We start from the raw sequence: 13567 nt of genomic DNA, 5'->3' as shown, positions 1-13567 counted from the left end.
AAATGAATAGCTGAATTGTGTGGATTAGAATAGCGAAAATAACATGCTTAACTGGCGTTGGTCTTGTTCAGGAGTCTCACACGCTCATTGTGCTGTTGATTATTTAAAGAGACTTTCAAATCTAATAATTTTAATAGCTGAGGATCCTTTCTTCTTTTCCTGAGTACAGTTCTAGAGTTTCATACTCTCTTTGAGACTGATATCAGTTTAGAGTGCCTTCTGGAGGAGCTGGTAGTATTCTATAGTTGGACTGCTGTAGGTGAGAATGCTTTTTCTCAGACCTTGTGTACTCTACTTGTTCCTGAAAGGGCGTAGGCTGACTAAATTATCTTCTTGATGGTCAGGTATGAGATTACTATTCCTTATTGACAGAAATAACCCAGCCTCTAGCTGGGCGCTCAGAAATCTAGAGAGACAATGTGTTTTTTCGATGACCAGGATGAGCAGAAAGTTGAGATCACACTTAAGAAAAAAGGTACAAGCTATAAAGAAAATTCCAGACAGAGCACACTGGCTCGTGAAGAACCATGCTTTTACTCTCTGAGTTTCTTTAACATGGCAAAACCAAACGATCGTAACGCTATAAGCCACTATTGTGTTTTAAATGGGATGCTTTTAAGCATGAGTCCAAATACTTCCTGCTAGGACAGGCACTTTGAGCTGTCTTATATGGGTCTGAAGCACCATTGTATGTGCTGTGCAGGAGTATTTGTCTATTACCCAGTCTTTGTTTTTAATTCCAGATGCAGATCTCCCTCCTTCACTGGATCCTACTACATTTTTCTCCATATTTGATGAATCGTCTGCTTCAGAAAACCAGAATGTCAGGTTATAGAATCACTGAAACATATACATAGTAAATTGCCTAGACTACCCCCATACCACTTCCTCTATAGCACAATTATTCATGACAGTATTCCTTTTTATGTATTGTCTAGTTTTGTCTCACTGTTCTTGGGAGACTCCACAGCCTCATGGTCAGGAAAACAATTCCCCAATATTCATCCTAAATCTTTCTTTTATTGATTTCACACAATTATTCTCTTCTCTTCTCACGGTGCATCTTCTGTCCATACCCCCACCCCTACTACCTTAACAAGATTGTCTCCATTCTTGGTAAGTAGTTTATTGTGTTGGTTTGTAGTTCTAACCTAAAAAGGAAGCAAAGTGGTCTTGAAGTGTTGAGTGAATTAAGTCTCTTGAGGAGAAAAATTATTTTTATCAATATTTAATGCAATATCACTTTTGTTTAGTCATCCTGCAGGCCACCCACAGAAAAGTGCCCGACGTCCCCTTGCTGTTCGTAAACCTTCAGATAGTATCACCACCAAGGAAAACATACCGCCAGAAGTCTGCGTAAGGAGAAATTTCCTCTGTCAGCTCGAGAAGGAGTTGTAGAATGCAATATTGCCAAACTTGGTGATGGTATGATAGAAGGACTAATGAGTCCTTGATGGAAACAAGCAGTACCATACTTTTTTCTGAAAGGGATCCCTAGCTTTTCTCTTTCGTTTGCGAGCCATTTTCATCTGTGACTTTCAGGTCACACTGCAAGACTTGGTTTTTTTTAGCTTTCTCAAGTTGTAGCTGATCAGGAGATGAGTGCAGCTTTTTTGGGGTGAAGGGATGCTTTAAAAAACACTAAAGCATCATGCAGTTATGGCATGTTAATGACCATTTCTTATACAACTCTAACAGACCTAGTCCTTGCTTCAGCATTTACAGTCTAATTGGACAAACATGGAATGCAGACAAAAGGAAAGGAGGATTGACGTGAACAAAAATCACTTGTATAGCAAGCAAATCGTAAAAGTTCTGATGATTTTTAAAGTAGGGAGTGAGATGTGGGGGGGAGGACACTGCACAGAAATGGAAGTTGGTGACAGAAAATAAGGCTATAAAAGTGGGCATAGTGAAGATAACTGATGCGTGGTTAGAAACAGAATGGAAAAGGCATTAAGGTGAGAGGGCAAGACGGGAAACAGTAATAAAAAAATAAAAAAGCAAGAAGAGACAAGGTACAAATTGGGGAATGAGGGATAACAAGTCAGAGGGCAGAGTTGAGCAGGATCTTAGCAGTCAAGGTGAGTTTGAACTTTATCCAGAAGTAGGTAATGAGCAAGTGAAGGGATTTGAGAAAGGAAGATAAATTAGGATGGCCAGAGATGTGATTAAGGGTGAATGCTGGATAGATTGAAGAGGAGAAAGGTGAATATCAGTGAATGGAGTAGATGACTACAGGAGTTCATGTGATACATAATCATGATGTGAACCATGGCTTGGCTGAAGAGAGGATGAGGTAGGGGCATTTTTGTGTTTTTGGCAGTGTGATAGAGAAAGAAGCATTTAGATTTGGTGAGCGCCAAGATGTCGAGGGAAGAGTAAAAGAGATCCTCAAAGTTGCAACTTTGAGCGATAGGAATAAGACTGGATTTGTCCCCAGTGATGGAGAAAGTAGGCAGGGCAGCTTCAAAAGAAAGATGAGAAGTTTAGTTTTTGCCATGTGTAACTGGTGAGACATCTCTGAGGAGGTATGGGAGCCTGTACAGAAAAGGTAGAAGGGTAAAAATAACAATGGTTGTACATGTAGGCAACCAGAAGGCTAATGGAAAGGAGAAAAGACTGGCCTTTAGGGCAGTGTTTCCTGCATCATGGGTCATGTGTGTCCTCTTCTGCTCCCGCTTACCCTGAGCAGCAGGCAGTGACAAGGGCAGCAGGATCCAGATGGAGGCAACAGCCAGAGCCAGTGAGCAGTCAGTCAGCAGCCTTTCTCTGCCCTGCACATTGCCTGGAGGCCGCTTCCTTCGTGTGGCTGCTGCCTGGATCCTGTTCTCACTTCCAAGGGGCAGCAGAGTGGGGAGCAGGATCTGGGAAGCAGCAACAGTACAGAGGAAGCAGCTGGAGCTAGCAAGCAGACAACACCCTGGTGGCAACAGTGGCCTGGCCATGGGAGAGAGGGGATCCAGCTAGGGGCTGCAGGAAGGGGTAGGGTTGAGGAGAGTAAGGGGCTGTGAGGGGGAGCAGGGGCTGGACAGCTGTGAAGGAAGGTGGAGGAGGAGGGGATATGAGGAAGTAGGAGCAATGGGGGCCCTCAAAAGACAAAAATGCATTTGGGTCACCTTTATTAAAAAGTTTAGGAACCACTGCCTTAGGGCATGCCCAAAAGGGAAGACTGAGGAAATCTTTCTCCTGAGGCAATTCTAATTACAAAGGCTTGGTTAGCAAGGTAGGAGAGCAGAGAATGGATAGTCCTGAAGTCCAAAGAAACTGAGGGTCTCAAGGAGAAACGGGGAGAGTGGTTGTGTCAAAGGTTCAGGGAGTTGCAGGTGAATGATTATTAAGAAGAGATCTTTGGGATTTGGAATGCGGAAGTCATTAGTGGCTTTGAGGGCTGTCTGTCTTGAGTTGGGAAGGATTTTAATGTTTGACATACTTTTGATTTTTAACTTTTTATAAAGTGCCTACAGAGCATACACAGCTTTAGATGGAAATAAATTTTATTCCATGATCACCTTACTAGTCACTGAAATTCACCTGCTTCCTAGGTGAATGGTAGTAAGCTTTAAACAGTTCTCAGCAACACAATGTTAAACAATAGCTCAGGACAGAAAGAAAATGACATAATTCTAGGTAGGCAGAACTCAGTTACCCAACTGAAACTAAAAGTATGATGTAGGAGGAGCATCTGAAGCCTGTGCCAGAGAGATACCTTTTATCCAAGATCAGAAGAGCCAGAAGGGAAGAGAAGTACAAATTTTGATGATTGTGCAGGGGGAAGAAGGGGATGATCAGATGATTCGACTGGCTATGGGAACAGTATAAACTGGAAAAGGAGTGAGAAAGGGGACAGAGCATTGGAGGAAGTAACATGGGTTTAAAAATTGAAAAGTGAAGACCAATTTTAATCTTAATTTGCGTATACAGTATAACCTCCATTACGAACACCTCAGGAATGGAAGTTGTTCGTAACTCTGAAATATTCATAACTGAACAAAACATTACGGTGGTTCTTTCAAAACTTTGAAACTTTACTGTGCAGAAGAAAAATGCTGCTTTCCCTTTTATTTTTTTTAGTAGTTTAACACAGTACTGTACTGTATTTGCTTTTTTTTGGTCTCTGCTGCTGTCTGATTTTTTCATACTACTTGTCCCAAACGAGGTGTGTGATTGCCTGGTCAGTTCGTAACTCTGAGGTTCTACTGTAAACTGTCAAAAAGCAGAATGATACACAATTTGCATTATTAATCAGCATAAATACCAAGGACATCCAGTAGTCTGCCATGTGGAAGTTTTCAGGAAGGAAGCTAAGAATGAGTAACAAGTTATGTTACTTCTTGTGCTTTTTGTGTTGGAGAGTAGGGGGAGGTAGATATCTTCAGAGGTTTTTTATATGTGACAGGATTTTTAATAGAAACTGTTCAAGACCAAAAATAAAACAAAATCCAGAGGCTGGGTGGTAGCTGTCACCTAATTTGTTCTGCTTTCTACTTGTTTCAGGATGAGCTCCATGGAATTGAACCCTTAGCTGAAGATGCAATTTTGACTGGCTCCTACAAGAACAAAACCCTTTGCCCCAGCCCAGAAGATACCTGTGACTTTGTTAGGGCTGCCCACTTGGCATCCACTCCCTTCCATGGTGTAGTGGCACAGAGAATCCAACCTCCTACCAACCCAGAGAGTACCCTGAAGGAAGAGTGTCCAGAGCCTAAGAGCACATCTCTGAGCCAGCAAATCCCTATTTGTGAGGGTATCTACAATGAAACTCTTTGCATTAAGAAGCTGAGGTAATTCTCTGTGGATCACATCTCCATCAAATACCGTATGCCCTTTTTTCCTGTTTGAGTCTTTGGTTGCTGGGAGTCTCTCTCCAAAGATTAGATGTAACAATATTCTTAGTAGAGCCAGGTGTACTTAGCACACCATTTTTCCAGCTCAGTCCAGGATTTGGGTTGCATTTTGCCATTCTTTGAGATGTTACACCAATAAAATAGAAGTCAGTGTTCAGCCATCAGTCACAGCATTGCTGAAATGTTTAACTTCATGCTCTCTGTATCTAAATTAAAGCTGAGCAAAAATTTTAGCCAAAAAGATTAGAGAGGATAACCAATTCCTGTTATATTTCAGGGTTTCCTACTCTCTTGTTAATATATTAATGGTTTGGCTCATGAGGACTTGTCCAGTCTCCATTTCAGGATGAAAAGGGGATTGTGAATTCATTCAGTGTTTACTGGGGATGTCTGGCATATTTTTGTAGTGAAGGGATTGGCATCCAGGCACCACAGCAGCTGGAAAGTTGAGTAGCTGATAGTCTTCTCATTTACAGCCCAATTATGGAAGCAAGTCAGGAAGACACCCGTTCCTCTGGTTCATCTGTTTCCTCAGCTTCCTCTCTTACACACATCTCCACTATTAAATACCTGCATATTCCTGAGAAACTGGAATTGGCTCAGAGCCTGCCTGTTGAAATGGCTAGTGACACTGGAGGCAGTGAAGACACTACTAGTAAGTACCAAGTCTGAATTTCACTTGAGACAACGTGTCTTAGATTTGAGCTCAGTTGCAGACTCTTCAGTATGTATGTCCTGTATTCTTCTGTACTTTGTGTAAACGTCTTATTGGCTTTATGGTTTTATATGCTTAAGTCTATGCAGTGAGCTGTGATATCCTGTCTTATAACTAGGCTAAGCAACAGTGGGAGGGATATAAATAAAACAAATTTGAAGGATGTTAATATTAAATGGATAGAGGGATCATTTAAGGTAATATAATGGAATATAATTAAGCGTAATTGGATGAAATTAAGAAATTGGAAAAATTAGGGCTCTTCTACACACACAAAACTAATTCAGAATAAGGTAGGGTCTAAATTTAAAGCGCATTAACTATTCCTGATTAACTCCTTGTGTGGACATTTTTAGTCTGGAATAACTCTCTGTAGACAACCATTAGCTTGAATGGCAGGGAAAGCTTCCTTACAGGAAGATCTTTTTGGGTGCAGAACAGTCTTCTCAGGAAAGTAGTCAAAGTGTCATAGTTTGGGATATTGAAAAGGCCATCATCCAACTTGAAACCTAAACAGATTTTGGAAATGCCTTAAACTTGCCCTTTAAGTTCTGCTTCAACTTCTTTTTGGTTTTACAATCACAACTTCCTGTTTTCTGAATGTCTTTCCTCTCTTGTTGGTGTGGAAAACACAAACTATGAGGACTGATTGTATAGTCACTTCGATTGCTTTCCTCTTCTAGTCGAAATGGCTGCTGTAATTGAAAGAAATTTTTCTTCTACAGACAAGGTGAATAAGGTAATATCTTTCAGTGGCCCAACTTCTATTTGGTGAGAGAGACAAGCTTTCGAGCCACACAGAGCTCTTCTTCAGGTACCTTTCCCAGACCTGAAGAAGAGCTCTGTGTGGCTCGAAATCTTCTCTCTCTTCCCCTGCCCACACCAATAGAAGTTGGGCCACTAAAAGATATTACCTCATCCACCTTGTCTCTCGTATATCCTGGGACTAACATGTCTACAACTATACTTTTCTTCTAGAGTCAGAATAATCTCATATGTTGTAATAAGCCAAAATTTGCAATATTGTGGGTATGTAGAGCTATGTACCTAAATCCATATTAAGTGGCTATATTTTCAAAAGTGTTGAGCATCCATATCTCCCATTTAATTTCAGGAAGAAGCATGTAAGTTGACTGTTACCCTTCAGTTAGTGGATAGTAAATTTACTAGCATGCTAAGTTGTAAACTGGGAATGATCCTTCATTAGCATAGGTCATTTAGGGTATGTTTGGTGGGGTCTCTGAGCCAGTGTTCCAGCCCAAGCCCGAACATCTATGCCTCAATTAAACAGCTTCTTAGCCTAAGTCAGTTGGCACAGGCCAGTTGCAGGTTTTAACTGTAGCGTAGGCATACCTAAAATCTGTTCCCAGTAAGCCTTTTGTGATAACTGTCCGTTTCTAGAATTAGGCATCACTGTTTAAAAGGTATCCCCAGGATGTGAGATGGAAGTGTGGATGGGAAAAGAATCCTGTCAAGATAAGATATTTTTGAAATGTTTCAAATGGATCCATGAAATACCAATCTTTTTGTAAGGAAATCCTTTGTACTTACATTAACAGGAATGCAAAGGTTGCAAGGCTTGCTTGGGAATTTAAAGCTAGATACTGTTTTAAGCCACAGTCCTGCAAATTAAACTCACAAATTAGATTCACACAAGCAGTTCTTTCCACTTGTGTGGAATCCCTGGTGAAGTCGGGGGTTCTGAATTGGCACAGGGGCTCATCCATGCACATTCAGTATGCAGGATCAGAGCCTAAATCTTTATATCTTTCACTGGAAAAACTGCCTTATAATGAAGGTACAAAAAGTGAATTTTACTCCAAATGACTGAGGTGTGGTAGCTCCTGAATTATACTAATTGCTGAATAGTTATTGAGTAAAAACCCAATCATTTCCATAGAAGTTTAATACTTCTATAAAATTGGGCCTCAATAGTTTTCTTCATGACACTCTAATTTCAGAGTGATCAAAGATTGTTTGTTTGTTTTTGGAAGCATAAATTAGAATTGGTGCCAGTGAGCTCAGTAGAGCACTGCAAAATATTAAATGCCCTTCTGAAGTGTAATATTTCAGAGGCCGTTTGGATCTGTATGGCAATGCATGATTATCATGAAAGACAACTGTATTCAAAACGGTCTAGTTCTGTCTAGTTCTTCTGTTGTATAGAACTATTCCTAATTGCAGATGGTCAATTTTTCTCTCCATCGTTCTCTCAAACGGTTTCAAAACTATTTCTCTTTCAGCTAAATAGAACTATTGAATAGACTTTTTTTTTCCTTCAGAATTTATTCTTTATATTCCAGTAAATAGCAGTGGGTAGAGGAATCTCAGCCCATATCTTTGCACTTCTCCTGTATACTTGCACTGTAGAATGGAAAATGTCAAGATTCATGACTAAGACTCAGGCAGCCACTGTTCCAGGTGCACCGGCAGCTGCTGGGGTAGTCTAAAGCCACTGTGGCCCTCCCCTTTCCCCCCAGCAGCAGAGTTTGGGTTTGGCAGGGGGTTGGGGCTCTGGGCGTCACTTACGTGGGGGGCTCCCCAGAAGCAGCGACATCCCCCTCGCTCAGCTGCTAGGCAAGGCGGAGGCTCATAAGAACATAAGAATGTCCATACTGGGTCAGACCAAAGGTCCATCCAGCCCAGTATCCTGTTTACCGACGGTGGCCAATGCCAGGTGCCCCAGAGGGAGTGAACCTAACAGGTAATGATCAAGTGGTCTCTCTCCTGCCATCCACCTCCACCCTCTGACAAACGAAGGCTAGGGACACCATTCCTTACCCATCCTGGCTAATAGCCATTAATGGATTTAACCTCCATGAATTTATCTAGTTCTCTTTTAAACCCTGTTTTAGCCCTAGCCTTCACAACCTCCTCAGGCAAGGAGTTCCACAGGTTGACTGTGAGCTGCGTGAAGAAGAACTTCCTTTTATTTGTTTTAAACCTGCTGCCCATTAATTTCATTTGGTGGCCCCTAGTTCTTATCTTATGGGAACAAGTAAATAACTTTTCCTTATTCACTTTCTCCACACCACTCATGATCTTATATAACTCTATCATATCCCCCCCCCTTAGTCTCCTCTTTTCCAAGATGAAAAGTCCTCGTCTCTTTAATCTCCCCTCATATGGGACCCGTTCCAAACCCCTAATCATTTTAGTTGCCCTTCTGTGAACCTTTTCTAATGCCAGTATATCTTTTTAGAGATGAGGAGACCACATCTGTACGCAGTATTCAAAATGTGGGTGTACATGGATTTATATAAGGGCAATAAAATATTCTCTGTCCCTTTTTTAATGATTCCTAACATCCTGTCTGCTTTTTTGACTGCCGTTGCAAACTGCGTGGCCATCTTCAGAGAACTATCCACTATGACTCCAAGATCTTTCCTGATTAGTTGTAGCTAAATTAGCCCCCATCATATTGTATGTGTAGCTCCCATTGCCCACCTCACCCTGTTGCGTGCCCCTGCCCCATCCTGCATCCAAGCTCTGCTGCTGCTGGGGTGAGGGGGAAGACATGGAGCCAGGTAGGGAGCTTCTCCCCCGCCCCCAGCACCTGGGCTGCCCTCCCCCAGTACCCAGGAGCCCCCCACCCCAAGTTTTATTCACTGGTATTTTTAGTAAAAGTCATGGACGGGTCACGGGCTGTGAATTTTTGTTTACTACCCCTGACTTTTACTAAAAATACCCATGACTAAAATGTAGCCTTATTTATGACCATTCAAAGTGGTTTAGTGGCCCCAACTTTACTATAAGCTGATTATAGCTGTTATGGGTAAATGTGGCTGGATGAGTTCATCTGTAACCTTTTAATTTTTGTCATGGTCTGGAGGAGGGGTTACATTCCCAGTAAGTCTTTGAGTAAAAAATTCACAAATTTGATCTACTCTAGAAATGGGTCAAAACTGGAACATGTCCTGACTGAATTTTGTAGTGTTCAGATAAATACACCTAAATCCAAATACCTATAGTTTAAATCTTGGTTTTTAAGAAGTACAAAACTTGACTAAGCCTTAATTTAAATGGTCTGCACTTATTCAGTACCTTACTTTCAGATTCTGGGATGAATCTTCAAAGGTGAGTAAATGTTACTCTGTAAAAACTTAGCAAAAGAAGAAACCATAAGTAAGAGGTTAATGGACTTGCCCAAAGTGATACTGCAGAAGATCAGTAGCAGAATGGGAATACAAGCAAGGTCTCATGATATCCACATGCTAATCTAATCACACATGCTGGCTTCACAGACGGAATCCACATCTGAATCCTGCCTATCTGTAACTCTTACTTTTTTGTTTCTAGATGACCCACCTCAAATGTTATGGAGTGCAGAGCAGCGCAGAAGGCTGTTGGACCCTCTGCCAGATTCATTGAGTAATTCTCCAGGTTTTTGTTCAGAGAATGGGCCCTTGCCTGTGATGGAGCTGGAGAAAGAAATAGAGCTGGGTAAGCAGTAAGAGACCCTAGCGTGCTGGCATTCTATTCAAACTGGCTTAAGTTTTTTCCTTCAGAATGGACTCCAAACTGTAAATTTTGAAAAATAACCTGGCAGTTAGATATTGCAGTTAATGTGATAGCATGTTGCCTCCAGAGATCTTAATTTGGACATGCCACGGATCCAAAGGGCAAGCTTGCTTCTGTCCTTTGTGCAGTCTCTCTGGAAGAGTGCCCCATTATCACTAGCCTCTACACCCCCACTTTTTTGCGAGAGAGAGACCCACAGCTCTAGACTGGGCCCTCTGCCTTCAGCACCTCTTTGTCACCATTGCTCCTCCAGCAGGTCTAAATGAGTTTAGACTACTATCAGAGGCTTATCCCTGTTGGAGCTATGCAACCAGCCGATATTTTCAGCAATGCAAGGCACTTTTCAAAATAAGCCAATATTTATTAGTCAACTGCAATACAGTATTTTAGGGTCCTTAAATTCAAATGAAAAAGCAAAACATATGTGCATGTCTCTGCTGGCAGTCCAAACTGCCTTTCTTGCCCAAGCATCCAGGATTCAAATCTCTTCCACTTCACTGGGCAGCAGAATTATAAATACAGTTTAGACAACCCAAATCATCATAATTAGAGCTTGGAAGAGTGTCTTCAGATGTTTTTTTTTTTTTCTTCCTTCCTTGGTTAATGTCCTGTCACTGGTCTTCCATTGTAACTCCCATTCATATGTTCAGTTTTTTCACACCAACCCAGATATGCCTACATGGCCAACACCAGTCTGGCCAATCTCTTCAGTCCCATTAGGTCAAAACTCAAAAGTGAGTGGGGAAACCAATATGCATGTTTTTCATAAAGATGATACAGAAATTTGTCACATTCTCCATATATGTACTTCCTGTGATCTCTTCTAAACGTAAACATTCACAATAGGGAATGAGATTTACTGCATCAAACGGGAATACTGGACCAATGAAGACTACAAGATGTTCTTTGGTATTCTATCCAGCTTTGCTGAACTGGATGCAAAGGGGTTTGCAATAAAGGTAAGACTTGTCACCATATGCACATCTGAACCTTAAAGAGTTAAAACTATCAGCTCATCAGGGTAAAATCTGGTCATGGCAGTTGAATGAATTTGGAGTATAGAATTATTTAAGATCTTGCACCTTGCTCTTGCAATAGAATAGCAGTTCTGGCCCTGTGTAGTCTGATTTCTCAGTAAAATGGGAAGAGCTTCCTGAGCTGTATGTGAGGATAAGCATTTAGGTTTACTCCAACAATAACTTTTTTTTTTTTTAAATGTACCTTTTTATAGGTGTATTCTCAGCCTGTGCCTTGGGATTTCTATATCGCACTCCAGTTGCAGGAGCGTCTGAGTACTGACTTTGACCAAAGCTTCAGTGAGAACTGCAGCTGTTTCTTATACCTGGATGGCTGTGCTATTCTGCATAGGGAGATAAATCACTTTACTCTCTGGGTCAGTGCAAACAATCTATGTATGATATAGGAAGATGAACTGTAGCATAGATACTAGCAGTTAGAGATGTTGGTTCTTGCTGGATGTGAAGCAGATTCAAGGGGCCTGGAATGTTAGATTAAACATAGGGCCCTATCTAAATGCAATTTTGATGTATGTTAGCAAGCAGTATGTTTGCTATAAAAATTCTTAGTTTATAAAGGTGGTATCTAAGCAGCATTCTCACTCCTGGGTTTTGTGCTTTTCAGTATGAGACAAGGAGTTCCACAACTTCAAAGGGCTTGCCTACATAGGGACACTCAGGAAAGTAAAGGCCAGGTCAGCTAAAGGTGTGACGCTAATATGCGTAAATTAAAGTGTGTATTAAACTCTTGGGTGGATGCTCTCATTCAAAAGTAAAGTGGCCAGGGGTTTTGCTGTAGCTTAACCCTGCAAAGGCCACTTTGCTCCTGAATCAGAGCATCTACACAAAGGTTTATCACACTTTAATTTATGCACATTAATTTCATGCCTTTAGTTGACCTTTCCTTAACTTCCCTGAATGTCCCTGTGTAGATGTGGCCTAAAACTTTTTGGTTGCTAGAGGCATCAGTAGTGACTTGAGGCATGAATCACACCACCCCACCCCCCAGAACTAGTGTCATCCACGTCTTTTAACTGCAGCCCTGAGAACTCTCATCTAGATTTCCAGTCTGCTATGCCTGGGGGGAGTATCTTGCTGGAAGGACGCATGTTTAAATTCAGTTTTGACTTACACAGTTTGAGCTTTAGCATATACTGGGCTTAAAAAATAAAGGCCAACTTCAGCCTTCAATGAAACTTTTTTCCATACAGATTCTTCAGCTATTTATCAGTAGAATCTGCTGAGAACTTTTGCACTCACTTAAAGTCTGCTGGGTTTGTTGTCTGGTTGGAAAACTGATCATGTATGTGTCTGACCAAGGAGGGCTGAACTGGAGAAGCTTCCTGGCTTCTCCTTAGAGCTGTCTAGAAAAAGTGAAAGCTTGTATCATAGGATTGTTCCTGTCTGCTGCTCTGTCTCTTGGCAGAAGAATGGTTCCTCAGTGGTTTATATTTGTTCTCTCTGTCTTCAGGATATGATCCAGTGCTGTAAAGACATCCCTGAGGAAGTGATTATGCTGGTTGTTTACAATATCCTGGATGTGGTGCAGAAGCTACACAAAGCGGAGATTGTCCATGGAAACTTGTGTCCAGAGGCTCTCTTCCTGGGAGACAGGTTGGTAGCCTCTTTTCAGAGACCTGGAAAAATGCATTATATTCAAGCTCTGTCCTGAACCTTGTGCTGTTGTAACTCCTTTTTTCCTATGCAAGTGAATAGTGACATGGCTCACTATTTCAGGAATAGGAGGGCAGCAGGCTCGGAAAGTTGATGTGGAAATCTATAAAAGGCATATATGAAGGAAGGGGGTATTCCTGAAGAAAATACTCCATTATATAGTTACTATTTTAAAATTAGCAAGTTCACATACAAATGTATTAGAACGCTACAACAAATCAAATATGTGGAAGTAAAGTAACTTGCCATTGAGATTAAATGTCTGAAAAGAAATGTAGAAGGCTGAGGTTTAAAAACATGAATATTCTAGTCTGGAAATAGATTAGTCAGTTCTCTTTGCAGCCAGCTTCTAAAGCCTGGCCTACACCTAAAAGTAGATTAACCTAGCTATATCGCTTAGCGGTGTGAAAAATTTTGCGCATAGTGCAATGTAGTTAGGTTGACCTAACCACCACATAGATGCAGCTAGGTCAGTGGAAGAATTCTTCAGTTGACCTGATTACCTGCCTCTCGGAGAGGTGGATTTACCTAAGTCAGTGGAAAAACCCCTTCCAATGATGTAGGAAGTATCTACACCACAATGCTACAGCAGCAGAGTTGTAAACTGTGCCACTGTAGCATGCAGACATTGATTCAGAGGACATCAGTTTTCCTCCTTAGGCTCTTGATGAAGGAAGCCTCTCTTTCCAAATGTATAGCTCCTTCACATTGTTGCTGAGGTTACTTTCTTGCACATTGCTCAGCTCATCCCCCTCAATGGCTTTGCTGTCTAGATCCCACATGAAACTCAGAAG

The 13567-nt window shown here is 41.4% G+C and overlaps 1 protein-coding gene across 3 annotated transcripts in view; it reads left to right on the top strand.

Annotated features, from left to right (window-relative positions):
- BUB1B (BUB1 mitotic checkpoint serine/threonine kinase B) overlaps positions 1-13567 on the top strand; it is a 138147-nt gene that overhangs the window by 111855 nt on the left and 12725 nt on the right. For all 3 annotated transcript variants that reach the window (XM_077818906.1, XM_077818905.1, XM_077818907.1), the window contains 8 exons: positions 744-828; positions 1254-1356; positions 4498-4784; positions 5324-5502; positions 9862-10005; positions 10930-11042; positions 11315-11476; positions 12571-12713. In XM_077818906.1, coding sequence (XP_077675032.1) covers positions 744-828; positions 1254-1356; positions 4498-4784; positions 5324-5502; positions 9862-10005; positions 10930-11042; positions 11315-11476; positions 12571-12713 — 1216 coding nt within the window. The remainder of the gene's footprint in view (positions 1-743; positions 829-1253; positions 1357-4497; positions 4785-5323; positions 5503-9861; positions 10006-10929; positions 11043-11314; positions 11477-12570; positions 12714-13567) is intronic.

The sequence above is a fragment of the Eretmochelys imbricata genome, chromosome 6 (assembly GCF_965152235.1).
Source record: "Eretmochelys imbricata isolate rEreImb1 chromosome 6, rEreImb1.hap1, whole genome shotgun sequence".
NCBI classification, from domain to species: Eukaryota; Metazoa; Chordata; order Testudines; family Cheloniidae; genus Eretmochelys; species Eretmochelys imbricata.
This window is presented reverse-complemented; position numbering and strand designations above follow the sequence as displayed.